The sequence below is a fragment of the Cricetulus griseus genome, chromosome 2 (genome assembly GCF_003668045.3).
Source record: "Cricetulus griseus strain 17A/GY chromosome 2, alternate assembly CriGri-PICRH-1.0, whole genome shotgun sequence".
Taxonomy (NCBI): Eukaryota; Metazoa; Chordata; class Mammalia; order Rodentia; family Cricetidae; genus Cricetulus; species Cricetulus griseus.
This window is the reverse complement of record NC_048595.1, coordinates 403,674,275-403,701,210: the sequence shown is the minus strand read 5'-3', so window position 1 is coordinate 403,701,210 and position 26,936 is coordinate 403,674,275. Positions and strand designations below refer to the sequence as shown.

The window sequence follows — 26,936 nt, the reverse complement described above, 5'->3', positions numbered from 1 at the left end:
GAAATGAGAGATGGATAGCTAGCACAGTGTCTGTGTCTGGCTTGGTTTGAAATTGTCTTTGGTGCACACATCATTTGCTGTCATTCCACGTCACGACCAGTAGAGGTCACTGATGCCATGAGACAAATGCTGGTCTGTGCAGCATAGACACCTTCCAATGACTGTTGCTCCTTAGCTGTCTTTGTCGCCTCCTACCTCTACAATTCCAACACGGTGAGATGGTTACAGGACAGATGTGTAAGAAGGCACTTTGAAAACCATTCCTTTCTGCATACCAATGCACTTATGACCGCCACGCTTCCGTAGGTTAGGTAGCCCTTTCAGTAGAGGCTCTCACTTGGGAGACATACACTCTCTGCCTTGCCTCTCCCACCGCGTGAGGCGTGCAGTCCACGTGAGCAGGCAGATGGCTGGAGGTCAAGAGGGTAAACCCATTTGTAGTTGCTGCTTCCCCGCTGATGTTTCTTTCTCTAAATAGATCTGCCATAATTACAAATACCTTTGAAAGAGCACCAAGAAGCTTGGAATATTAAAATCTGGGGTGGATTATTATGTTCTGAAGTCTTCTGGAGTACAGTTGATTTTAGGATCTCTACAACCTGTTGGGATTTTGAGAGTTGCAGGATCAGTGATCAAGCTGTTTTCTTTTCCTTTTCCAAGGGTCCTCTTATTGTCACCGAAGAACTCCACTCTCTTAGCTTTGAGACCCAGTTGTGCCAGCCAGGCTTGGTAATTGACCTTGAGGTAAGATTTACAGCTTCCCAAGGGAGAATGCACTTTATTTTTACTTCCACAAAGTTTGGTTTTTCAGTTTTTCTTTCGGAGTTACTTACCTAATTGTTAAAAAATGGATGATACCTTAAATTTTTTACTATTTTAAAAATTCTCATTCTGTTGATGTTTTACCTGCATGTGTGTTGTGTCTGTATACCCTATGTATGTCTGGTGCCTGCAGAGGCCAGAAGAGGGCATCGGATCCCCTGGGACCCAAATTACAGACAGTTGTGAGCCACCATGTGGGGGTGGGAATCAAACCTGGGTCCTCTGAAAGAGCAACCAGTGCCCTTAACTGCTGAGCCACCACTCATCCCCAAGGTGATCTAATATTAGGTTGACATTAGTGATCCAGGAAGGTAGAGACTTAAATTAACCTTAATTTAACCTTAATATTTTATAAAAGCAGTGTTCTGATTGAGATAGCCAGTGTTGAGTGTTTAACTTAGAACTGTGATTCAAATGATCTCAAGGTCTCTGTTCACTTTTAGACCACCTCCCTGCCTGTCGTGGTGATCTCCAATGTCAGCCAGCTCCCCAGTGGCTGGGCTTCTATACTGTGGTACAACATGCTGGTGACAGAACCCAGGGTATGGAAAACACATTTGCTTTATCCAGGACTGACACTGCTGGCTGCTCCCAGTGACCCTGAGGCATCACTAAGTAGCTAGAGTGACTGGGAAAGTAGCCAGGCACACATGCAGACCAGTGGTTTTCCTCCCATGTGGATGAACTCAGACAGCCGATGATTTTATTTATCTGGTATAGAGTGAGTCCCTTGGCATTGCTTGATTTAAAATGTGTGCATTTGTTAAGTGAGGATGAATGGAGTGTGATTGGTTAGTTGACTCACATTAGGCAAAATGCTCCTGCTCTCTAAAGTAGCCAGAACTCTTGTTAAACACAGAATCATTGCTTCCAGGGCAAGTGCAGAGTTCAGCTTCTGTCCACCTCCAGGCACAGCATTTCTGTCAGCCCATAAGTACTTCCATGTCTTTCTTTTTAAAGGCACCTGATGTAATGTATTTATCCACTCGTTACCACTGACTATATAATAGCCAACTGGCTTATCTAACACACATTCTCTCCATATGGACCACTGACTTTCTTGTGCTTCCCACATCATACCACATCAGCACAACAATTGGCACCATTTTAATCAATAAAGTCACCAACAAAAATCACAAGAGAGGCCAAAACAATTGTGAGCTACAGTAAAAAGCCAGAATGTTCCATCTCGCTTGGGAACACCAGTTTGTGACCACAAGTTGCCTCAGATATTGATTTTGGAGTTATAAGTAAATGTTAGTGAGTAAATAGATTCTAATAATCCTAATTCTGGGACTCTCATCCCCAGCTATGACAGCTATGACAGTCACATAAGCTAGCACTGAGTCTGGGACAGGATGCTTCTATGCTGCTTGTTGGTGGTGGCTCCCGTGTGACCCCAGCCTCTGGGTGTTTCTTTCTAGAACCTCTCCTTCTTCCTGAACCCACCGTGTGCACGCTGGTCCCAGCTCTCCGAGGTCCTGAGCTGGCAGTTTTCATCAGTCACCAAGAGAGGTCTCAGTGCAGACCAGCTGAGCATGCTGGGAGAGAAACTTCTGGGTATGGTGGCATGTACCACGTCAGCTTTCTCTTTCGATCTTTCTTTATTCTGTTTCTTAAAGGTAGGAGAATGTTTACAGTCAGTTGGCTTTTTAGTTACAGTCAGCTATAGCCAAGTGAGATTAATGCTTTGAAAACAAAATAAAGTCCTGGTAAAGGAACAAGTTAATTGCCCCTCCATCCCCCACCATTCTCTTAACATTTCAAGACAGGATCTTAGGGGAGTGTTTGAATTATGAAAATATGTTATATGAGCCCTAAATAAGTTACCAATGAGACTGATGAGAGCATACTGTCCTTAGGGAGTAAAGGAGGACAGTTCCTGACAAAGAATTAAGTTCTAGGCTTAAAAACCCCAGAGTCTTGGATCAGGTGGGCCCATGTCTCAGGTGGCAGGCACAGTTCTGTCAGTCAAGCAGAGTCTGGACTGTGGCTAATGTCGCATTCTACAGTGAAACATTAAAGCCTCATGTCACTGATAGACCTTCCAGTGAACAGGAGTGTCTGAACCATATCTATAAATTTCCATTGATACTGTTGTCCAAATTTGTTGTCTGTGTATCAGGGTGGCATAGACTATAGCAGAATTGGGCCCTTCTCAACCAGGTGGCCCTCAGTAGTGCCTTCTCTCAAATGTGCACGCTAACAAAAGTCTAAGATCTTGTTCTGTATTTTCATTTGATGACATGCAAGGATTTTTTTTTCCCTGCTGGCTGCTTATCTGTGGTTTTCTTTAACTGAAAGCAGTGAACTTAATATAGCTCAGACCATGTGCTGTTTAATTTCTATGGCTAATCATGATTATGGTTAAAGTCAATTTATTAAAATCAAGTACCAGTTAACTGATCACTAGTGGTGATCTTGGTATTACTTTGAACTGTTCAGTTAATCTGTAGGGCTTTTGGTGGGGGAGACTTTGTGTAGGTAACTATGGGAGCAACAGAAAACCTTGCTGGATGGGATGGGACACAGGGCTTCTCCAGAGAGCCTTGTAGGGACTGGGGGCACAGACAGATCATGCCAGAGTGAGATCAGCTTGGAAGGCAGTGTCATGTATCAAGATTTAGAGATTTGTCCTGTCTGAGAAGGGGAGCTAAAAGGCAGCAGATGGAAGGGCTTTCTAATGCTTCAGCTTTTTCTGCATACTTTCATAATCAGATTCCCAATAACCCCACCCATTCCTCCATGCCATTAGAATCAAGGCAGCAGGCAGGTGTGGTGGTGCACATCTGTAAGGCATGGTGGTGCACATCTGTAAGGTATGGTGGTGCACATCTGTAATCTCAGTGCTAGTGGAGGCTGTGATGAGTTTGAGGCCGGGCTGGACTACACAGGGAGACCCTGTCTTACAAAACAAAGAAGTGAGTGAAATAAAACCACCATTCATACATTTTAGACTACTTGGTGGTGTCCACTTTGTGTAATTGATGATCCATCTCCACTTGATGTAGCAGAGACGTAGTAAACCATGGCACAGTCACCCTTTGCAGCAAGTTCTTCCATCTTCAGGAGCCAGACAAAGTATACAAAGCTGTCAGTCTGGCTAGGATGTCAAATTAATTTCAGTCTGATAAAAAGGCTCTTTTTGTTTTCTAGGTCCTAATGCTGGCCCTGATGGCCTTATTCCGTGGACAAGGTTCTGTAAGGTGGGTGCTGCGTGGGTTTTACATCTGTGACCCTGTGTTCTTTCTAGTCTGGGAAGGCTTTCCTCTTTCTCACTGTAATAGTTCACTGTTTGCTTATTCTGGCATGTTTGTCTGTCCCCCACAAACCGCCTAGGGCAAGTTGTTTACTTTCCTTCAGTTCAGGAGGTTGTCTCCAAGCAAAGCCCGACAGGAAGCACCTGCCTGAGCGATAACATTCTCCCACATCCGAAAGCGTCTCCAGCCCACACGCTGCCTCTTAATCAGCAGGGTTTTGGCTAAGGCCGTGTGAAATGTGTGCAGTGACTGGTGCAGAACCCTCAGGCTGAGGGCACTTGCACAGGATGTTGACACCCGCCAGGGCCACCAGCTGGAGCCGAGCTGCTCACACTGGCCCCTATTAGTGTGAGGGCAGCTCTTGTTTTCCATCCTGTGGGGGTCCTGCAGTTGGGAGAGGGAGCCAGGGAGAGTAAGAGCACCAGTAAGCTAGTCAGAGGCAGGGGACCCAGACATCCCCCACTCAGGGACAGCTGCCACTCGTGCTTGGGCTGGGGCCTCTTTGGAAGGGACAGGGCAAGCCACTACTTTGGTTAACAGATTGTTCATTTGTATACTTGCAGGAAAATATTAATGATAAAAATTTTTCCTTCTGGCCTTGGATCGACACCATCCTAGAACTCATTAAAAAGCACCTTCTCTGCCTCTGGAATGATGGGTAAGGGTCACCAAGCTCTGAATTTGGGAACATAGTTTTAGCATATGCTCTTAAAGCCAAGACAAGGTCTGAGCTGGGCATCATTATTTGAAAGGAGTTTGGTCTTCTTCACAGAGAAGCACACTCAAATGGTGTCAAGGCTTTGTGTGAGGAGAATCCCCATAAGATTAAGCATACTTTAGAATATATGTATGTATTTTTTAAAAGCTAAATTAAAAACAAAAGCCTCCAAGTGCCATTAATGTATTCATCCATTCCTTTAAAAACTGTCAATATTTACTGTACTGCCCTAGTAAAGAAGCAAAACCTATCAGGTAGGGTGGTATGTGCCTTTAACCTCAGCACTCTGCAGGCAGAGACAGACTGAACTCTGTGATCATAGCAAGCTCCAGGCCAGCCAAGGCTACACAGTGGAGCTCTCATAATAATAATGAGAAGGAGAAGGAAGAAGAAGAAGAAGAAGAAGAAGAAGAAGAAGAAGAAGAAGAGGAGGAGGAGGAGGAGGAGGAGGAGGAGGAGGGAGGAGGAGGAGGAGGAGGAGGAGGAGGAGGAAGAAGGAGGAGGAGAAGAAGAAGAAGAAGAAGAAGAAGAAGAAGAAGAAGAAGAAGAAGAAGAAGAAGAAGAAGAAGAAGAAGAAGAAGAAGAAGAAGAAGAAGAAGAAGAAGAAGAAGAAGAAGAAGAAGAAGAAGGTGTTTAGCTCATTTGTTTCCAGGATCAACTGATAACTCCACAATAGCTTTCAGTTGATAAGTGCTGGTGTATAAAACTCTATAATCTGAGGCTACATCTCCAGTATGAGATGCATACGTAGCATTTTTCATGGTTTTTAAAACCAGTGAGTAACAGTAGAAGATCCATCATTTATCTTTGGAGCTTCACACCAATGCCACCTTCATCTTGACTCTTACCTGAGCATATGTATCCATGGGTAAAGGAGAGGCCTCTTTTAGTCTCAGTTAAACATTTTGAAAGTATACATTTTAATAATAGGTTCTATTTTCAAGTGTCAGCAGTTCTCTGAGATTGTAAGTCAAAATGAAAATTAAACTCATGAATGAAATACAAAATGTTTCCACTTTGTTTTCCATCTCTTGAATGTCCAGGTGTATCATGGGCTTTATCAGCAAGGAGCGAGAGCGTGCTCTGCTCAAGGACCAGCAGCCTGGGACATTCCTGCTTAGGTTCAGTGAGAGTTCCCGGGAAGGGGCCATCACATTCACGTGGGTGGAGCGATCCCAGAATGGAGGCGGTGAGTGAGGCGAATCTGCACACAGGCCAGCCTGCCAGGCATGTCTGAAATCCATCACTGCAGATCAGTCCATTTGAGTAGCTTTGAAACTGAAATTGCATATCCTATAATTACACAGCTAAGTCTCCACAAGAGCCTTAAACCACCAAGAGCACTGGTGACAAGCTGCCTTGGAGCATGTTGTGGAAATGATGCATTTGAAAGCACAAGGCCAAGTTTTTCCTTTCTCTCAGGTTTGCTGCCTGTAGATCAAGGATATGAGTCAATACTATCTGCTCCCAGTTGTTGGAAGCGATCACATTTCCCACAGTGTAAGATTTCAGACTCAACTCATTCCAGGATAGTGTGCCTGGGCAAGGTCTGGCTTCGTGAGTTTTGTAATGTAGGTTTCTCCACACTACTACAGGGGCTGCTAGCATGAGGTGCAGCTCAGCCACCTTCAGGTAGAGGAGCTGCTCCATTTGTCTCTGCCTGCCATATATTAGATTTCTGTTTAGCCAAATGACTATAATGCTCCAAAACCTTGGTGTTGTTATACAGCAGGTTTCCTGTGATAAAGCAGAACAGAACAGATGGAAAAGTAATAGTAACAAACTGATAGTTGCTTGTGGCTTGCTACTGGAGGGGAAGCTAGATTACCCTAGGTGGTGGGTGCTGAGGTCTGCCCAGTTTCATTTTTTCCCATTTCTGCCCATTTCCCAAGCCAACTGAGAGATGGGACTAGGAGACTGGTTGAAGAGGAAGACACTTAGCAGCTGGGAAAGCTTAAGCAGAGCAGCGTTGGCTACAGGATAGTCAGAAACCCGAGGGAAATTCCAAGCTTGGAGCAGCAGAACACACTCAAAGGTGTCCTGGGCTCCGAACATAGAGGACTGAAGCACAGCTTATGCCCTGGAGGGCTACAGGGAAGAAGTAGCTTACAGCATCTTTGTTTTGTTTCTAGAGATGTTTGCTTTAATAAAACAGGGTTTTTCAGTCTGAAAGGAAAAGTAGGAAGGGAGCCAATCTTTAATAATGTGATCTGCAGGCTGAGCCCAGTGACCCAGGCAGTGATTAGTTATCTGCCACAGGCATTGCTTTGTTATGAATGCAAGCTTTGGGCTAGAACTAGACCCTGACCAGAGAGCAACAAGTGCATTGTTACCAGTCAAAGCAGTGCTTGCTTTTCCTCCTTTAAGGCAGGATTACTGTGTCTGTAGAATACAGAGGCCCTGGGTGTACAGACCTTGAAGGCTGCACCTGGGTCTCATCTGGATCTGTCTGCAAAGCTTTAGTCCTCCCTATGGTGCTTGGTACTCGGTGAGGCTCACTGATTTCCTCCTTTTAGAACCTGACTTCCATGCGGTTGAACCCTACACGAAGAAAGAACTTTCAGCTGTTACTTTCCCAGATATTATTCGAAATTACAAAGTGATGGCTGCCGAGAATATTCCAGAGAATCCCCTGAAGTATCTGTACCCCAATATTGACAAAGACCATGCCTTTGGGAAGTATTACTCCAGGCCAAAGGAAGGTGAGTGTGAAGCAAACTGTGGTCCCCAGTGAGGGAGAGTGCAACAAGGTCCCTCCTGGTGCTCAGTTGCTCCCAGACAAGTTCAGTGACTCACACTGCTCCTCACCATCCTATAGGTGCATCATGATGGCACAGATGCCAACCCATGTTGTGTTTCCAACCCATCACGTTTGAATTGATGGAGCAGGCTTTTTAAAAACAACATAAACTCAGTAAAGTTGAAATGAAGTGTATTGCTTGGCCTGATGTGGCTAGTAAGAAATGAATACACATTTCTGTTTTAAGGATATTGGGAAAGTCCATTTCTGGTTTTGTGTATTTGTTATTACTTTTTCCACATAAAAGGGTAAGGGATAGGAACCAAGGCTAACTAATTTCTAGCCTGCTTGAGTTAAACGGAAGAAGCCGAGGTACAGGGTAGGTGAGTGGTCTATTCAGGTGGGCTCAGTTACTTGTTAGAGCCTATTGTTCTGAATATTATGAATAGGAATCCTCTTTGGACACAGTCTGCCTCTCAGTTCACGGGATTGCATTTGGAAAAATTCAAGTCAGACCCGCCCAGTTTTGGAACATGACAACAAAGCTAATAGCTTTTGAAGTCTAACTAGCAGTGTCTTGACTCTGATGTGAAGAAGCCTTCAGCCTACCCCCACAGCTGTGCATATCCCATCAGCTAGACCAGTAAGACCTTTGTATGCGTGGGCTTCCTTCACCTTCTTGTAGGATTACAAGCCTTGGGAAGAGGAAATTGGCTAGATCCCTGGCTTTCTTCTGACTGTTTCACCATTCCTGCTAGGATTTCATATAACTTAGGCAGGAAGGTCATGCCCACATTAAGTTTCGAGACAATAAGCTGTCAAGTCAAACACTGAGGAATGGGTCTCTCAGAGTGACTGTTCTGCTCCCATATAATTTCTGCTAATGTGAAGTGTTCATTATGTGCTTGCTTCCAGCACCAGAGCCAATGGAACTTGATGACCCTAAGAGAACTGGATACATCAAGACTGAGTTGATTTCTGTGTCTGAAGTGTAAGTGAGCACAGAAGACTGACATGTTCAAACCTCAGGCCAGCCTCATTCCTGGCTGGGGCCCATTGATTGTACTGGCTTATAGCTTGCTTTTCTATTGTAGTTGATGTTGCCACCACAGTTGGACTTTTTGGAAAGACCCTAACTAGTCCCAGCGTGACTGCTTACCAGCATTTTACTGCCTTAAGATAAACAACAACAAAATAATAAACAAAATAAAAATAAAACAAAGTTGTATGTGAGGAATATACTTTCTCCCCAAATTGATACTTTGAAGAAGTATGAATAAAATAAACAAAAATTGATGAATGGGAAAGTAGTTCTTTTCAATCAAGAAAAGGCCAAAGTCATAACTGAGATACATTTTCTCCACCTGCTTTTATTTTGTTGTTTCATTTCATAAAAGGTAGAAAGTTTTGGAAAGTCATTGTCAGTTATTTGGCTTGCAGCACTGTCTTGGGGTGAATGGATGTAGCCTTCATGTAAAAACACTCTCTGGAGCAGCCTTATCCGCATACAACCCTCAAGGTAGGGACGAGGGATTCCCCAGACACTTCTCTGGTGCTTAGCTCTGTCCGGGGTAAGCCTCAAGAGTCTGCCATCTCAGGACGACACTGCACATCTTCACACCGAGGCTTCACCAGGCAGCAGTGGTGTAGGCTTCAGTCTGACAGTTGCTCACTCATGTCTAAAGCCTAGTATACCCCCGGGGCCAGGCTGGGGACATATACCTCCCATCACCTGTACTCTTTCAGATATACATCATAAAGTGTGCACATTTCTGAAATAAAAATATGAAGTGGTCATTGCAGATAAAAGATAGCGTTTCCGCTGCCTACGTAACTTGGTATTAACACTGGCCTTTCCCCTCTCTCTCTTCTAGCCACCCTTCTAGACTTCAGACCACAGACAACCTGCTTCCCATGTCTCCAGAAGAGTTTGATGAGATGTCCCGGATAGTGGGCCCTGATATTGATAGAATGGTAAGTACTGCGTCAGGGGTATTCCCACCCTGAGAAAGCCTGAGGCAGGCTGGTACTGGAGCAGGTCTGAAGGGTTATCCCCACCCTGAGAAAGCCTGAGGTAGGCTGGTACTGCAGTAGGTCTGAAGTCTGTCTGTGAGGATCAGCCTTGGGCCAAGACAAGGAAAGGGCTTTTTGAAAAGATGAGCCTGTGTTTAAGATAACTGCAGCATCAGTAGGATTTTAAGCCCAGTATTCCAGGTGCTCAAGTTCCCTTCCCCTATGAAGTAGAAAGTTCACACATTAAGGGACCAAGGTTTTCAGAGGCAGATGTATTCCTGTGACTGCAGTGTCTAGCAGGGGTCCCGGTGCAGGAGCTATCCTTAGGAAGGGACAGATGCCTGGTGGCACACCGATTCCATACTAGCTAGCAATGGTGAACACGTCTGCCTGCGTTGTAGCTCAGATTTAACTCATGGAGCCAGATTCCAAGGCTGTGAAGGATGGACAGAAGGAACAGTTCAGGGAGGGAGAGTTGATGGGCTTCACAATCTAACGAAAAACATGGTGTTTACAAAAGTGAGAATCTTCTTTGGGGAGAATGTTTTTCAGCAGATCCAGTAGTACCACTTGCCTTTCAGCCTGAAACCCATCATCCCACGTGTTTTGTTGGCTGACTGGCAGTCTTGCTGATGCTGTTTAATTTTAAGCCCTTTTCCACATGGAGTTAGACCAGTTTATTTTTCAAAGCTTGATTAACGCTTTCAGAAATAATTCTCTTAGCCATTGCAGGCCATTCTTCCTCATTGTGTACTTTGTGCCTAGCAAAAATGTGTTCAGTACTGAGAATGAGAGAAGGGGACAGGAGGGAGGGAGAGGGACATCCATGTGCCTCATCGATGCCCCTGTCTCCTGTGACTTTGACTTAGAACACTTCATGAAGTGACTCAAAAGCTTAGAAAATACTTCCTTAGAGCCTCCTGATAGCTAGGAAATGCTCAGCTTGTGTGACCACAGAACAATGCTGCTGTCTTGGGGAAGTGACCTGCAGTCTGTGTGAAGCAGTGTCCTTATGGTACTGCGAAAAGTATTCTGTAAATGTCAATACGTGGAGTAATGGTAAAGACTGATTCAGAGAATGTAAACTAGATCAAAGGGTCCAAAAACAGGGTGAGCTTTTACACCTCCTTTGTTGCTCAGAAAATTCCATCACATCACCAGTGCCACCACTGATGGGTGGTGTTTGTGGCACCAGGCAGAAGCTCTTTGCATCTACTAAGGTGAAGGCAAGGCAGAGCTGGGTAAGAAGCCTGTGATTGGATTTTGGCATGCAGAGTTCCAGCTGTCATCACCATTGTTCCCTGTGACCTAAAAAACTAAGCTATTAGTTCCTTCCTTTGTGCAAGGAGCATTGCTTTCAATACACTGGTGCAGTGATACTGTAGGGGCATTTTACACCCTCAAATTCCAGGAAATGGGTTTGTAATCTTTGGATGCTCCCTGTAGCCATTCTCTTCTAGCTATTTTATTTGCTTGATTTATGGACGCTACATAAGGATATATAGATATAATAAATTAGTATGTGATAAATATCCACTTATCATAGTAGTCTCCAGGTGAACCCCCAAGGGTCTCAGGGAATCTCTAGCAGAGGCTAGTTAGGCAAGGTGAGAAAGAGATTGGCCTGTCAAAGCAGCTTAACTTCACCATAGTGTGCTCCACAGTGTGTGAGGACCACAGCACCCTCAAACCTTTCATGACTTCTGTCCTACGTTAACTCTTGGAGTAAGATCATGAGGGTTAAGTGAGATGGCTCTGACTGGAATCCCGGCAGTTACAAGGCTGAGACAGGAGGATCTCATGTTAGAGGCTATATTGGGTTGCATAGACTTTGTCACAAATCAAATGGAATTAGGTGTGTGCTCTGAGGTGAATTCAATTCTGAACTGGCTTATGTCCACCAAGTGTGGAGGTGGTAGCCATGAACTAGAGAGGTGGTGAGGAATGCTGGCCAGTCTAGCCTTGGTGCTGATTGTCTATGAGGACCAGTATACCAGGGCTTTCTATAATATGACTTGGGTATTTATGTAGCCTAATATTTCCATACAACAGGCTTGCCTCTCGCGGCTGGAGTAAAATCAGCCTACTTTCCTAGAGGCCTTTGTCCAGACAGAGCTCATACCAACACAGTCTGCTATTTTCTTCAGTGTGATGGACATTTTATACATGCTTCCTTTGATCAAACCTGTGTGTGAGGTGCTATTAGCCAACTTAGTACACGAAGAACTTGAGGTTTATAGAAGTTAAAAAGCCAATCACATAGTGACAGGATTTGGATGCAGGTTTTCTTTCTCTTTCTCCATTTCTCCCCTGCTCCTACAGTACACCATTTTAACTAAAGATTTATACCATCAACCAGACTGCAACCTAAGAGGCAAACCCTTCAACAGGCTTTTCTATCTAAAATTGCTTTCTAAGAACTTCTAGGAGGCTTTGTGGTCTAGTGCTGTGTTGGTTCTTCTGGCATTTGGGGCTGGAGAATTCGTAATTGTGGGGCTGCCTTTACACTAAGGGATGTGTAGCAGCAGCCTGGCCCTCACCCTAGAATACATGATGTCAGGAGCACATGCACAAGCATACCCTGCAATGGCAGTGTCAGCAGTGTCTTCAGAGCAGCCAGAGGACACACCCATCCTGAAGACAACGGGAACTGTACCAGTATGCAAGTTAGAGGCCATGGCAGGCCAGTGTAGTCTGATGGACAGTTTACTAACTACAAACTCCTGTATCCAGGGCAGCTGGGCAGGCTAGGGTAGGGAGCTGAAGTGCTTCGTAGTGATTTTACTTTTCTGGCCCACATTGGAAACAGGTTTTGTTTATTTTGTCTACTCAGTGGCCTTTAAGGGAACGTCATCATTTCCCTCTTATCCCTGTCTCCCTCAGGCATATGGCTCAGCATTTCCTCACACTCATTCTGAATGAGCTGGTTTACCAGGCTGCTGTCCCCAGACTTGCATAACAGCAGAAAGCTTTATATAGTCTGTCTGGGTTGAGTCACAAATTAATCCAGCAGGTCAGAGAGGAATAACCCATCAGTTTAGGTGATGTAAGCGGCCCTGATTAGTTCGGGGAGGATGGGACATGCTAGCCCTTCTGGTTCCATGGTGGTAATTTGCTGTAGGAAGCATCCTCCTGCTCTAAGGGCAATGGTGTTAGACACATGAATCACATGTCATGAGATCTGTACAATCAACCTAACTTCATTTTGTCTTTTTGCAGATGAGCGCAGTATAATCACGAATTTCTCTCTTCTCTGGAGACATTTTTCTTCCCATCTGTGATTCCCTCCTGCTACTGTTCCTTCACATGCTGTATTTCTAGGGAAATGCAAGAAAGAACAACACATTTGTTGCACCCTGTTGATAGCAAGTAGCTATTTCTCTAATTAGAAACCTGTTACTCTGAAGGACTTCATGCATCTTACTGAAGGTGAAACGGAAAGTCACTTATGCAAAATAGATTCTGTGAACAAAAAACAGATCCACCCAAGGTATCGGGACTTGAATGCGAGTGTTTTGGGAAAGGTGAGGAATATAGTAACATCTAGTAAATGCTGTGTAGTCAGTGCCCAACTGCTACACATCACTGAACACAGTTATGGGGACCTCTTGATGTAGGAATATTTCTGTCCTGAAGATACTGGCGTATCCCCCCCCCCCCCCGCTTTATGACTGGAAGTCTTCCACTGTTTTATCTATGGCACAGGTCAAAGCCCACTTTATATACAATGATATATCAAACTATAGTGGATATCCTCCTCTGAACAGGAGGAAACACCTTCTGCCCTGGCCATGTATAACTAAAGGCATGATTGCTCTTTTCAGAGAGTTAGCTTTGTTGTTGGTTATGGCTAAATGAAACTAAACACCCATAGAAGAAAGAACATTTCCAAATTCACAAGTAGTTTCTGTTTAATATATACTCCACCAAGCTAAGTGGTTTGTGCTGTCATTTTGGTCATCAGTTGAATAAAACTATCTTTGCACATCCTTTAAGGGAGCCAGCTTTCTTAAGGCAGATACTTTTTTAATGTTGGAATTAGAGATCTATCTAGATAAATCTGGCAGTTCAATTCATGTACTTAAATAGGCTGTCTTTATTGTTTTTAGTCGGTTTGTCTTAATTAGCCATAAAATTGGAGAAAAAAAGGGAGTAGCTGACTTGAATTGTTATGTCAAATATGAGTATCAAATAATTTCAAAACATAATCTATATAACAGTACTGAAAACTATTTTCACTGATATATGTGTTTTCTGACAATTACATTCATAAAAGGTTCCAAGGTCTGTCCTGTGTCTTGTCACACACGTTTTTTGATGGCATGTGCTGTTTTTTCCACTTTCTTCAGTGGTACCAGCACAGTGCAGTGGGCCAGATGTTGGTTGGCAAGGTTCTTCTGGGCAGCTGTCACAGACTGCTGTCCATGCAGCTGTAGCTGTCTTCCATTGTCACTACCACAGCTGTATTGTCCCGTAATCGTTTGTTTTATTTCAGTGGAGACAAGTCCACTTCAAACCCGCAACACAAGTGTGTGCCGCACTAAACATGTCCAGGCCTTTCTTTAGCCCCACACAGAAACGGAGACTTCCTCTCTTTCTGTGTACAGAGTGGGACTAGCTGGGCTCGCACAGACTCTTAAATTGAAACGATCAAGAGACAAAACATTTAAACATTTAAAAAGTACTGTTTCTGAATGCTGAAATCTAACTATTGCTTACACTGTCTATTGAGAATAGTTGTTACAGTTTCACTCTGCTGAACTGAGACTTTAATGATGTTAGTCTATTAGTATTTAATATAAAGATATTTAAAATATTTAGTTTTGTGAGTTGGTTTAATATATATCTCATTTATGTATCAGGCCTATTTTAAAATAAGATTAATAATACTAATTTTTAGGTGTTACCCTTGCTTACTGTCCTGGTAGTCACAGTAACTATGGCAGTTTAAGGTACATCAGTGGGCAGGCACCGTGATGAAGTCACTTGTGAGGAGGCAGTGGCATGAGGATCAGGAGTTTAAAGTCATTGTTGACTACACAGCAAGTTCAAGGCCAGCCTGGGCTATATGAGTTTATAACTCCTGAAAAAAGAGGGGGTGGGACATGAGAGGTATCTAAGTCCGTGGAAGACAACCCATTTACATTCTTAGTAATTGACTGTTATAAGAAGTCACCAAACATGTCCCAGTTTAGGGATGTTTGTGTGTTTCAGTATGTTTAGGATGGTATACTAGCATATATGATATATGCTGTAAGAATAGAGCATACATGTAGCTCTTGGGATAAACTGGTTGTATTTAGGCACTTTCTGAGGTGGTGTTACATAAATGAAATCTATTTTTTTTTTTTAGAGATTGATTTATTTATTATGTATACAGTGTTATGTTGGCCTCTGTGCCAGCACACCAGAAGAGGGCACCAGATCTCATTATAGATGGTTGTGAACCACCCATGTGGTGCTGGGAATTGAACTCAGTACCTCTGGAAGAGCAGCCTGTGCTCTTTAACCTGTGAGCCATCTGTCCAGCCCTAAATGAAATCTTTTGACTGCCTGAAAACTAACATGGAATGTGAAGGCATGTGTTGGCAAACAGAGCGGACCCATGACACCCGAGCGCACAGGGAAGGTGCCAGACTAAGCTGGAAAGTTATAAAGTTCTTTACTTTTGGAGCTGGGAGGCTGCTCCCCATCTTGAGGGTATTATTTACCTGAAGGCATCTTTTGTTTAACATTCATCAAATATATTGAGTATCTGCCTTGAATTGGGCATTATTCTAGATGCTTGGAAGACACTAGTAAACAAAACAAATGCCCCACTGTCATAAACTTAAGATGTTCTCAGATACTGGGCCTTACCTTCAGTAGCCACTTTACCCATTTAAGTTTAATGGTCAGTGGATTAGAGCCCTTGTTGCTCTTGCAGTGGACCTAGGGATGCTTCCCAGCAAGGAGGCATTTCTAACTCCAGTTCCAGGGGCTCTGATACCTTCTTCTGACCTCCACAGGCACCAGACACTCATGTAGTGCATATAATCTAATATTTCCAACTAGTAAAAGCTACAGATAATGTAAATGTTATAGGAAAGTATACTCCAAGAAACAGCATTTAAACTGAGTGCAAGCCGGGGCTCCTTGGGACTGCTTTAAAGTCTTGACTGTCTGAATAACCAGTGAGACCCAGCTTTCGTGTTCTGGGAAACTAACTTTGGGCTGTAACACTCAGTTGCTTACTGCTGGAGTGTTTACAGCCTTTCCCATGCCTTGTACATAAAGTCATGATATTTTTGTTGTCGTGACTGCCTAGCTGCATAGCCGATCTTCTACTGCTCATGTGAAAAGGCAGCACGAGGCGTGGCTGCTCCACACGGCCCAGTCAGGTCAAACTCCAGCACAGAAATGAGCCCTCTGAGCAGTCCTGTAATGCCTTCCAGCCCGTTGTGTTAGCTTCTGTCACCTCATTTTAAAACAACTACCCTAATTATTGCTAGGTCTAGACCCTTCTATCCCAAAAACACATACACCCTCTAGCCTAACTCACATCCTCTCATACCTGGATAATTTCCCATTCATGAAAAGTGTGTTTAAGAGCCACCCAGTACATCCATGGGTTGCTTCCTTGAACATCCAAGATTTATGAACTTACTCATGTTACTATAGGGGTTAACAAAATTACCCTGAACTCCTTAAAAAAAAGTGCCATAAAATAGGATGATCATTATCATATTAACAAATATAAATTTTCACTATTTGGGTTATCTATTGACTCTGCAATGCCACCAAGCTTCCATCTGCAGATAAATACATGTGCAGTAGGAGTTGACTGATGTTGCAGGACTTAACTCTGTCATGCTTGGCTCTGAAACTCATCCAACAAACTATAACTTGTAACTGTTCGCTAATTCAAGTAAATGAAGATGTGTATTTTACATGCAACGGTGCGTTAGAGTTCAGGGAAAGAATATGGGATTGAGAGTTCCACATCATGGTTCACTCTTGGGTCCCAGCTTCATCAATAAAAGAGTGGGTTAGATCATATAATTTCACTTGTCACTTCAAGTTCTAAAATATCAGTGATAGAGATGGTCTAATGCCACAGCTCCTATAACCAAGCAGCTTGGTTTGTGGCACAAAACATTGATAAAAATGAAAAAGGGATTGGTATGATGTTTGCATACTTTCTCTGCAGTTAGAAAACCAGACACTAACTTTGAACCCAAGAGTACCAGGGCATTCTGGCATTGGAACTGAAAGCCATTCCCACATGTGAGGAATTCAGGGGAGCCGCCAGCTAGTACAACTCAGATCCCAGTGTGGCAACACTGGATCTACTCTGCAGGTAGATTCCAAGGCTCCATGGGAACATGCTCTCCTTTAAGGATGCCTGCAACGGCACAGTGCAGCAGGGATCTCCTGAGCATGCTAACTGTATACACACAGTACCAGCTTCTGGAGAGCTGAACTAGCCTGCCCACTACTAACAGCAACAGCTGAGGCCTCATACACAGGTCTCATCTTGGTCCTGTGGGCCAAACATCCCACGTGACTTTGGGTGCTCCCTGGCTCACAGCAGGCTGGATGTAAAATGGCTACAGACTTACAGCTCAACAGTGCAGAGAAAACCTTAAGTTGTTTTAGGAAAATTCATTTCTCACAGCTTGTTTTCAACATGTGTATTTATTATGCTGTAAAAAGCAACACTACCTGACCTCATTTAAAATAAATAATTCCCAATTTCAGAATACTTACAATTTATAGTTTTAAGATTTCATTTTGGGAACATCGGAAGTAAATACATTCATAGCTTTGGACCCTCAGGAGGGACCTAAATCCAATATCAGGTCTTTTCGTCCCTGATAAGACAGCAGGAACAGCAAACCCAGCTGTGCAGCTAAAGCATAGTGTGGGCAGCAGTGGGGTGGAGTGTATCACCAGACATGGGTGTTAGAACAGGGACAGAGAAACAGCAGTGTCAACAGCTTCAAATCAACATGGCCATGTACTGTTTCCATGATACAGAAAAAATTACACAAGATTGTAAAGCCAAAACCAAAAAAGATCTTTGGAGTTTACTGATGGCAGCAGTAACAGCCCATTCAAGCACTTAAACAAAATGTTCTCATTGTTATCAGCCAATAGCAAACAGTCATTAACACCATGAGGGAAAAGAGCATTTTTAACCGAGCCACAAAGACTGTACAAAACAGCGCTGATCTCAGAAAAGATGACAACTTTTGTTTTCAAATAATATACAGAATAATATTCAGAGAAGCCTCAAAGTCACTGGTAATATTTAAGTCACCCATTGAATCACGCAAAGCCAACTGCTTTGGGAATAGTGTCATCTTGATTGATTCCAATTAAAACATGTTTACTCCTTAACTTTGGAGGTGATGTCCCTACATATTAGTTTCCAGGTTCCACCTGTTCACCTGTCTTGAGAGGCTGTGGAAGCAGGAAAGCGATGACAGGACAGGGTGCCTACTCACCATCCTCTCCGGACTCTGGAACTTAGGAACATGTTGGTGGTGCCTGGTTCAGTGAAGGGACACTAGCCACAGTTTCATCAAGGGAGGCGCTGGCTAGAGAATGGGAGGTGGTGGTTAAAAGAGGGTCAGAGCAGCTGGAGGCTACTGGAGTGATTAATGTGCCATCAGGCATCAGAAAATTCGGATGCCATCTGTGTTGACAGTGAGGGTCAAAGGGGAGGCTGTATCAGTGTGGTAACCACTAGTATTTGTGTAGTTGAGAATTTTGCTTATTCCACAAGCAGTTTCCAAGAAGTGCATTTGTGTGTGTACATGCATGCACACATGTGCTTAATTATCAGAAGTCCTCACTAACATACCCCTCATCTCTTGGAGGTGTAACACGGTACAGTATGTTCAATTCCTAAAAAATTGTGTTCTTCTTAAGGTCCCTTTTACCTGTTTTCTCAGTTAATCATAAATTACTTTCCCAAAACAAAGCAATGGTGAGTCTAAATTTACAGTGAAGTGATCTCTTCTTACTGAGTGATACAATCTAGACAGGAACAGAGGGAAGGAATCCAGAACGATGCCCGGCCCTTGAGAAAGAGTGCCAGCTAATGCAGACTTCTGACAGTAGGCTAAAAGCAAATGTTACCTGTAGCAGTTCCTAAATGTATCACTGTAACTCTGGTAACTGAAAGCATTTCTGAATTTTTCTTTATTGTAGAAGCTGAAAAGGAACTTACAAGTCCACACAGTCTTTACTCTTAAGACTGATAGCTAATTTAGACGTCTTAATTTTGGTTCATCTTCTCTAGATTGATGGCTAAGCTCTATCTCTGATGCTCAAACTGTGAGGTTTGATGACTTGCTGAGGAAACTTGAAAACTGCATAGCATGCCAGCACTCACTCTCCTTCCCAGCTAAGGGGAAGAGACAGATAGCTAAACACCACAGAGAGACTGGCCTAAGGACTATTATAGAAAGGAAAGGGTTTCAAAGTGCTAGACTATATTCACACATATGTTTTGGTCACCAAACAACAGATTCCCTGATAAAATCTAATCAGAATTGGCAAATTCTATGAAGAGTTAGTAGCTATTTTAATATTTAATGAGTCACACTGTGAAGTGGGGGTGATGGGAGACATTTTAAACACTCAACCATGTTAGTGCATATGGTTGTCCAAACACTCAAACTAAATCTATATTTAATGTCTTAAAAATCACACTGTTTTCGTCTAATAACAGCATCGACCCCTGTGGACAGACTGTACAACAAAGCTCAACTCATAAATGCAGATGAGCATATCATCACCCAGGATTGAAAATTTACAAAACACATAAATCATGAAGACCACACCATTCAGCTAGCATTGGTAACTATTCTTTTACATCAAATTGTACAACGCACGAGGTAACTATTGCTCACATTATGAAGGGAGGTTGTTTTATTTCTATTTTTCCCAAAGAAATCAGATGTGTCCTGTGCGCACAATGAAGGAAACTCCAGTAACACTGAAATGACAAATGTTGTAAAATACACATCACTACCAGCTAGAAATATACATGTTCTTCATAATCATGTTCCACAACTCAGTAGGTAAGTGATTTCAGACCATTATAACAGCCCATCGAGGTTCTTGTGGACAGTTTGACTTTCCTTCCCATTGTCAGGGTCCCCTTGAGGTGTGTACTGGACTTGGTATTCCTGGAGGATTTTAAAAACATCATGGTGTCCGAAGTGCAGTGCTTCATCCATGGGGGTGTTATTCCACCTGCAGCACAGCACAGACAGTGTCATTACTCAGAACTGCTACATAAAGATGGTTGCTCAGCATCCCCAGGCTCTAAGTCCAGGTTCCATGGCCATTCAAGTTCAGCTACATTAGCAGCGTTACAAGTAAGAACCGCAAAAACACACAAAAGGACTTAGAATACAGAAATTGGTCTGAGGCAGCCATCTGATAACGAGGAGGACAACAGAATGAGCTCAATGAAAAGACCATTTCCATATCCGTGTGCTAAAGGAGGGGCAGGTATTTAAAAATCAGGTAGTAACATGCATCATCCTAACCTTTCACAGAAAATGTATGTTCCTGAGAATTCAAAAGTCACAGTAAACTCTAGAAGTCTTCCAGGTTTCTAATAACCTCTTGACATTAACTATGTCAGATAAGCATGGTCGGCCCAGGGGAAGCAATCTTCTATTGTATCCAGAAAGGGCAGGAAGCTGCAGGCTCAACTGGCTTGACTACAGCTCCCCGCCCACACTGTGAGGAGGAGATGGAGACTCAAGGACAAGCAGAGTTGCCACAGAATTGAGTGTCAGCTGAGTGCTCTGCACCCCAAAAGCCCAAGACCCAACAAACACCAGGCATGCTCCCTGGCTCCTTCACGACCCATGAGCCCGCCTGTTCCTTCCCACCTTCCCGCTTTTGCTTCTTTGCAGCATTTAGTATCTATCCTGAACCTTTCACCTTAATAGGTCACAGCCTAAAACAACAAGTGCTTACTTTAGCATTGTAATTGTTTCTAGTGGCCTGTTCTTAATGTTTAAAATCAGGTAAGTAACACTTTACGCGTCTCTTATGTTTCTCAAGACACAGCTGAACTCTGCTATATGGCTTTCATTAGGAAGTCATTGGCTCAAATGTGACCAAACATTTGTGTCAGTTTTTTTTTTTTTGGGGGGGTGGGGTCTGCTAAATCATCTTCTTTACGTCTCTTCCATTACATAATGAAAAGACCACCGGTAACAAATACACTGTTTCACTCTTGCTATTTTATAATTTAGGTGATACTGATTGTATTTCATGGGGAAAATACTCCTGGGTCTAGGCTTCATTTCTGGATACACAATTAAACACACAGTTACTGAGTTATTTAGCTACCTTAGTCTATAAGATGGACACTTGTATTTCTACATTCTTAGAGACCAATTTGGAGTGGAAGAATTCACATAGTATTTCCAACATGTATGAAGTAGTGTTTGAGTTGAGTTATAAACACAGGGAGATACTTTTCAGTCTCTTACTTTACAGATAACTATAGTGGACACTATACTGGATAGACAGGAGGAATGTCAACTACCTTGAGATTTTAGAACACTGCCAACATAACTTCATTCTTTTTAGTAATGACTACCTGGGAGGTAGTCAACTTGCTCCAAACTTTGTGCAGCTCTCAGGCTTCATGGCCAACTTTACTCATCCAACAGCACCAAGTATGGTTCCCTTGAAGTCTTTTAAGCCTCTGTCCTTACCCTGCACTGATGGCTCACTTATTCCTCTCTAGGAGAGGATGCCCAATTGTGGGCACAGTGATACATGCTTAGCACTGCCTTCAGCCCCAAGCTGGGAAGTAGCCATGTGAGCCAGGAGGGGGCACAGAAGAGCAAGGTGTTCTTGGTAGTCCTTCCCACTTCAGGCAGAATACCCTTCCTCATTCAATGCTTCAAATGTCCTTTCCTCCAATGGGCCACTGAAAATCCAACGTCCATAATTGCACCAAATCCAGGAATACTAATCAATTCCAACACTCTCAAGCTCTTTTTTTAAAAAAATATTTTTCCATACTTCTGTGTATTTATCCTGTGTAGTTAGTCCCATGAGAACATAATTCACTTCATCTTTTCAAATCCAAAGAATTGTCTTCTTCATATGGGCTGATACATCCAACCTGAATTTTCTGAGTAAGATACCACTCACTCTTAGATACAGAGTTCGATGTCACGCAGAAATCAAGGTTTTGTGTGTTGCCTTTGTAAGACACCACTATTACAAAAGCCCCTTGGTGGATTCACATGTAACTACAGCTCAACACTACAATTTTGTGTATTCACACTGTGTTATCAATTATGTTAGAGGGTAATGTAAACACTCACCTGTCCTTGGGGAAAGGATTGACTTTGCAAGCTTCCAGCAAAAACTTAACAACTTCAACATGACCTAAAACCCCCAAATACACACAAAAAAATATTTTAGTCTTGAGTAGAATTAAAACTTGAAAAACTGTAAGGGTGGTTCATGCATTACCCTCTGCGGCAGCTACATGGAGTGCTGTCCTGGAGTCGTAGTCCCGCTGCTCCATGTCCATGGCTGATAAAGCAAACCTGAAAATTCATAAACAGCTGTTCACTATACAAGATCAGTTTAATTCAGCGATTTGTTTGTTTGTTTAACTCCAGCAGTTCAATCTAGGCCTCTCATTCAGGTTTCATGCTCTACCAGTGTCATTAAATGGTAACCAGTTCACCCAGTACACAGCTGTGGGTAAATGCCATGTGAACTCTCTTCCTTAGTTGTGCTACTGTGAAGAGAAACATTAGCTGTCTCTCCCACAACTAAGCTTCATTATATTATTACTTAAACTTGAGAATAGTGTTAAAGAGGCAAAAATGTCTAGTTATAAAAGCTACATGTTTTCAGTATGACTCCCAGTCTTTTAACCTACGTTGCCTGGAGTTACACATACTGATAAGACTTTTAAACGGCATGGAAATCAGCTTAGCCATGTCCACTTTAAACGCGAGTTGCAACTCTGAAAGGGTATTCATACTCGGTATTCAATGGTCCATGGCCTTTCTAGTCCTGGTAATATGTACGACACCAAACATTCTGCCTCCTACCTCACCAGAGCTCTGCTTCAGTGAACCACTAGACAGTTAGTGGGCCAGTTACTACAGAGACCTGGGCTTTACTGAAGGACAAGAAGAAGGTCCAATACACTGGAGGAGGTGGTCTTAAGTGGAAGCAGGGTAGTTTATACCTTGTTTGGGTGGCTTTTATTAGAAGGGAGTGACACCTTAACCTTAGGACAGGTGCTTGAGCAGATGCACCTTCAAACACCCAAAGCCACAGAACATCCACCCAGCCAGCGTACCTCCGGAGGGCAGACACGTCTCCAGTATACGCAGCAAACAGAAGATTTATTACCGACTTTACCTGTGAACAAGGAAAAGACAGACATTTGCGGGAGAAAGCAATCCCTGCCACTGCTGTGTAGTTCCATGTGCTTTGAACTTCAGCTGTATTGATCAAATGTTATCTTGAGTGCATATCTAAAGAACATGCATGGACTTTTCTTTTACCAGGACTGATAGGAAGTTAAGTAATAAGATATATGTGGAAAAGACTAGACTATTGACACAGATTGGAAGCTCACAACACTCATCTGCATTTAGAACAACAAAATTCTTCTGGAACTTCCTACAGCATGTCTCACTATTGTGAATAGGTCTGTATATGGGCAAAAGTCATTACATACTACAACCAACTCAGGCTACATAATGTCCAGCCCTGGCAGCATTACTGTCCCCACTAGTTACCACTTTTTTGCAAATCAGAGAGACAGAAGCTAGTGTGTGCCATTGTAAACTTAAGAACAAAGCTGCTCTTCACTGCAGAGTCATGATTATTGCTCAGATGACTGATGTAAACTAGGACCCTGCCTGAAGGGTAGTCCCTGGGACAGTGCTCCAAGGCTTCTGGTGTATCTGCTTTGGATAGTTATCTGCTTGTTTTTAGAGTAAAATGGAAAAGGCCTAGTAATTCTAAGACCATCCAGCTCTGTCCTGCTTTCATTCAGATTATCTGAATTATCTGTGTATTAAAACCCAGATACTACTAACTATACTGTCATGCTTCTACCCTGTAGACACTACTAACCATATACTGCCATGTTTATATCATGTAGACACTGCTACCAGACAGCACCACATTTATACCCTGTATACTGTCATACAGCGCCATGTTTACACCCTGTAGCATCAGTATTCTGATGACTCAACTGAATGGGACTCAGTGGTAGACACATTAGTCTAATTGGGGCAGTGTGGCCCAGCTCTCTAGGAACAAAGCCACAATCCTGGAAATGCTTCCCTGCAGACAAGAAACTTGACGTTACCTTCACCTGATGGCTCCCTTTCAATAGCCTGGAGACTTTAAAGCTGACCATTGAACATTGCTGAGCTTCTCTGACTTAGCATTTAAAGTAAGTATATCCTGTAGGGGAAGCTGTAGCCACGCCTTCTTAGGGGCTGGCTACAGGAGTACCTGGGCAGGCTTGTGAGGGCGTGGTGAGAGTGAGTAAGGGTCTGCGTTTTCGGTTTCTCTTTGCTTCTTGCTGTACAGACTACCACCGGCTGGCTGGTTCGCTCTGTAAGTAAGGCTTTTCCCTATTAAATACCCTTATATTTCTACCTGACTCCGTATTGGTAATTTCCTACTATAATATCCTAAACACTAGCCAAAAGATTCTCCCGGAAAATAAAGGCCCTAATACGTACATAATACTAAATTCTGCTGTTGGAGATTCATGGGCATATGAGACTCTTGGAGTCCTGAAGCGTGAGAGTTGTCTAGCTATGAGAGTGACACATCCCTAAACATCACTGCTGACTTGTGTCACCTCGACAGTCCTCCATGCCTATCCCTTCAGCCCACAAGCTCCACATTCTGTCACCTGCCACTGCTGCTGCCAGCCTCTATGTCAACGCTGCTCCAGAGCTGGTGGGGGAAGGAGCTATTACCATGATGATTCTGAAAGCGTATTTAACATCACTCCTCCATTTGTAGTTGTTTGACTTCTAGGAAAGGTGGCAAAACCAGGTTCCATTAGTCTCTTGGTAACTTCGATGGCTCTGCTGTCACCACTCATGAATGTCCTGATGTGTCCAGCAGACGGCATGAGAGTCATTGGAATGAGTTAAGTCAGTTGTTGAGTTACCCACAAGGTACTGTGAATCAAGGGTTTTCTGCAGGAGCAAGCCATGCTCTTCATGGAAGAGTCATCTCTCCAGCCCAGGACCTGTTTGAATCCCAACTTCCCTGTGCTGCTGGGCCACCTGTCAGACTTCTCATTTCCCACTGTCTGCCTCTGCTCAGCTTCTTTTTCCTCATTAGTTTCTTCTATACTTTCTGCAGGCAAAGCCCAGGGTTAAAGAAGCCCACCGATGCCCCAAAATAGTGATTATGACTTCATTGACCATATAAACCCCTTTTCACCACTCCCCTCACTCTTGTTCAAAATACCAGATTCTCTTCCTTCAATTCCTGCCTCAAACCACAGTGCTGTTTCTGCACATGGTCATGCAGGCAGTGTCCAGACTGCCACCCTGCTGCTAGCATCTTTGCTTCTAGCATCTTCATCTCCCTCCTTCACTGCTTCCTCTTGTCTGCTTCAACACACACACACAAATCCATTCATTATTTGACTCTATAGTTTTCCCCTTTTAGGAAGTATTTTCTGAATACTTTTTTTTTTTTTTTTTTACTTCCCTGAGAATTACCTCCACATTCTGTATGTTACCAGTACTCTCCAAGCTCTCATGCCTTCCCAAGCCAAATCTTCTCATGACTTCTCCCAAGATACTGCAGCAGCACCCTGAACACCTTCCTCTTGATTGCTGTGCCCACTCTCCATGGCCTGGTCATACTCCAAAGGCTGTCACGGTCCTTGTTTTTAGCACAGTGTCCCTTAGATGGGTTCATAGATTCCACTAGTCAGAATGCCTTCCCTATCTAGACCTTTGAGGTCAAAGGTCCTAATTCTAACTGTATTATTATTTATTATAAATTTATCCTAATTTCTAACTCTATTGACTCCACCTGACATGTCACATTAAGAATCAGACACAGGCCTGAGTCCTCTGTCTACCTGTCAACTGGCCAGTATCTCCAGGATATTAAACAGGTACCTCATCTTCATGTCCCCAAATGGATCTTGGTTTGTGCTGCCTTCCTCTCCTCCAGGCTCCCAATCTGTGATGATACAACTCAGACCTTCGTCATTCTAAACCCCAGACATTGCCAAGAGTTGATACATTTTCTTTGTTTGGTCCTCCATAGGGATGGTTGGCTAAAACCAAGGAGAGAACCAGCACCAACCCTCTTCTTCCAAAGTGTCCTACACACGGTGTACCTGCTAGAAGGGAGGGGGCCTTGTACCCAGAGGAACTGAGCACCAAAGTACTGATTCAGGAAAGTCATCACACAACACTCCTTTCTGTGCTTACAACCCCTACCTAGCTTACCCAACAAATCCCCCAAAACATTTACAAACCCACCATTTATCACTCGTCACTGCAGCTCTGGGTTTGCCTAGGTCACAGCCTTGCTTCATGTTGCAACAGCCTACCCGTTCTTGTCTAATGGCTCCCACAGGAAACTATTTCCATCTTACCTACAGAATCCAACTCCGCAGTGACACACAGAACACACACGTTCTATTCCTCGATTGCCCTATCAACTCTTACCTGACAGCTTTACCCCACCAGGGAGTTATTTATCATTTCTGCATTTAAAGCCCACACTTCTCCCAGGAATGCTTGTCCCACAGTGAGGACAGCTCTTCATTTTACCCAGGTCAACTACTGCAGACTTACCCTGCCTTTTCTTCACTCCTTATCCCTCATTTTGATTTTTCTACCCAGGGGAACTATTACTGTCTGCACACAGCTTATTTATCATCTTTGTCCCATTAAATATAAGCTCCATATGAGCAGAAATCTCTTGTTTTCTCTGTGACCTGGGTCCATTGTATATCCTAAAGTGGCCACTAATACTGACTAAATGAATATCCGCTCCCAAAGCATCTAACATTCAGTGTTAACACTGGAGCTGAGAAGCTTTAGCCCATCATCCAACGTTCTTCAGTCTTGCTAACCTGTTTTTCCCTCTCAGTTGCTACACAACAGAGCTGTCTCACTCACTAAGCCCTTGTTTCCACACCTGCTTGTCTTGGGTGTCTCTGTTCTCCATATTGAACCCATTCAGACTCCTGCCTGCCCTGCCACACAGCATGTACCAGGACCCATCAGTAGAGGCCTTTCTCCACAGCCTGAATACAAAGTCTGCCCCTCAGCCACAGTGCATGGTTTGTGAAAGCATTGTCCCGTATCCATTTCTCAAT

At 43.4% G+C, this 26,936-nt stretch overlaps 2 protein-coding genes across 3 annotated transcripts in view; one reads left to right on the top strand and one right to left on the bottom strand.

The window, feature by feature from the left end:
- Stat1 (signal transducer and activator of transcription 1) overlaps nucleotides 1-14,369 on the top strand; it is a 43,987-nt gene extending 29,618 nt beyond the window's left edge. The window contains exons 16-25 of one of the 2 annotated variants that reach the window (XM_027396857.2): nucleotides 661-744; nucleotides 1,266-1,364; nucleotides 2,247-2,382; nucleotides 3,979-4,028; nucleotides 4,646-4,740; nucleotides 5,844-5,989; nucleotides 7,317-7,502; nucleotides 8,456-8,531; nucleotides 9,415-9,514; nucleotides 12,773-14,369. In XM_027396857.2, coding sequence (XP_027252658.1) covers nucleotides 661-744; nucleotides 1,266-1,364; nucleotides 2,247-2,382; nucleotides 3,979-4,028; nucleotides 4,646-4,740; nucleotides 5,844-5,989; nucleotides 7,317-7,502; nucleotides 8,456-8,531; nucleotides 9,415-9,514; nucleotides 12,773-12,787 — 987 coding nt within the window. In that variant the 3' untranslated portion in view covers nucleotides 12,788-14,369. Of the gene's footprint in view, nucleotides 1-660; nucleotides 745-1,265; nucleotides 1,365-2,246; nucleotides 2,383-3,978; nucleotides 4,029-4,645; nucleotides 4,741-5,843; nucleotides 5,990-7,316; nucleotides 7,503-8,455; nucleotides 8,532-8,634; nucleotides 8,778-9,414; nucleotides 9,515-12,772 lie in introns of those variants that run through there. The other variant, XM_035440946.1, reaches the window with a different exon arrangement.
- Nucleotides 14,370-17,591: 3,222 nt separating this feature from the next.
- The window catches only part of Gls (glutaminase), a 69,367-nt gene continuing 60,022 nt past the window's right edge, over nucleotides 17,592-26,936 (bottom strand). Inside the window, 4 exon segments of the mRNA XM_027396856.2 lie at nucleotides 17,592-19,801; nucleotides 21,910-21,973; nucleotides 22,061-22,137; nucleotides 22,908-22,969. Coding sequence (XP_027252657.1) covers nucleotides 19,645-19,801; nucleotides 21,910-21,973; nucleotides 22,061-22,137; nucleotides 22,908-22,969 — 360 coding nt within the window. The 3' untranslated portion in view covers nucleotides 17,592-19,644.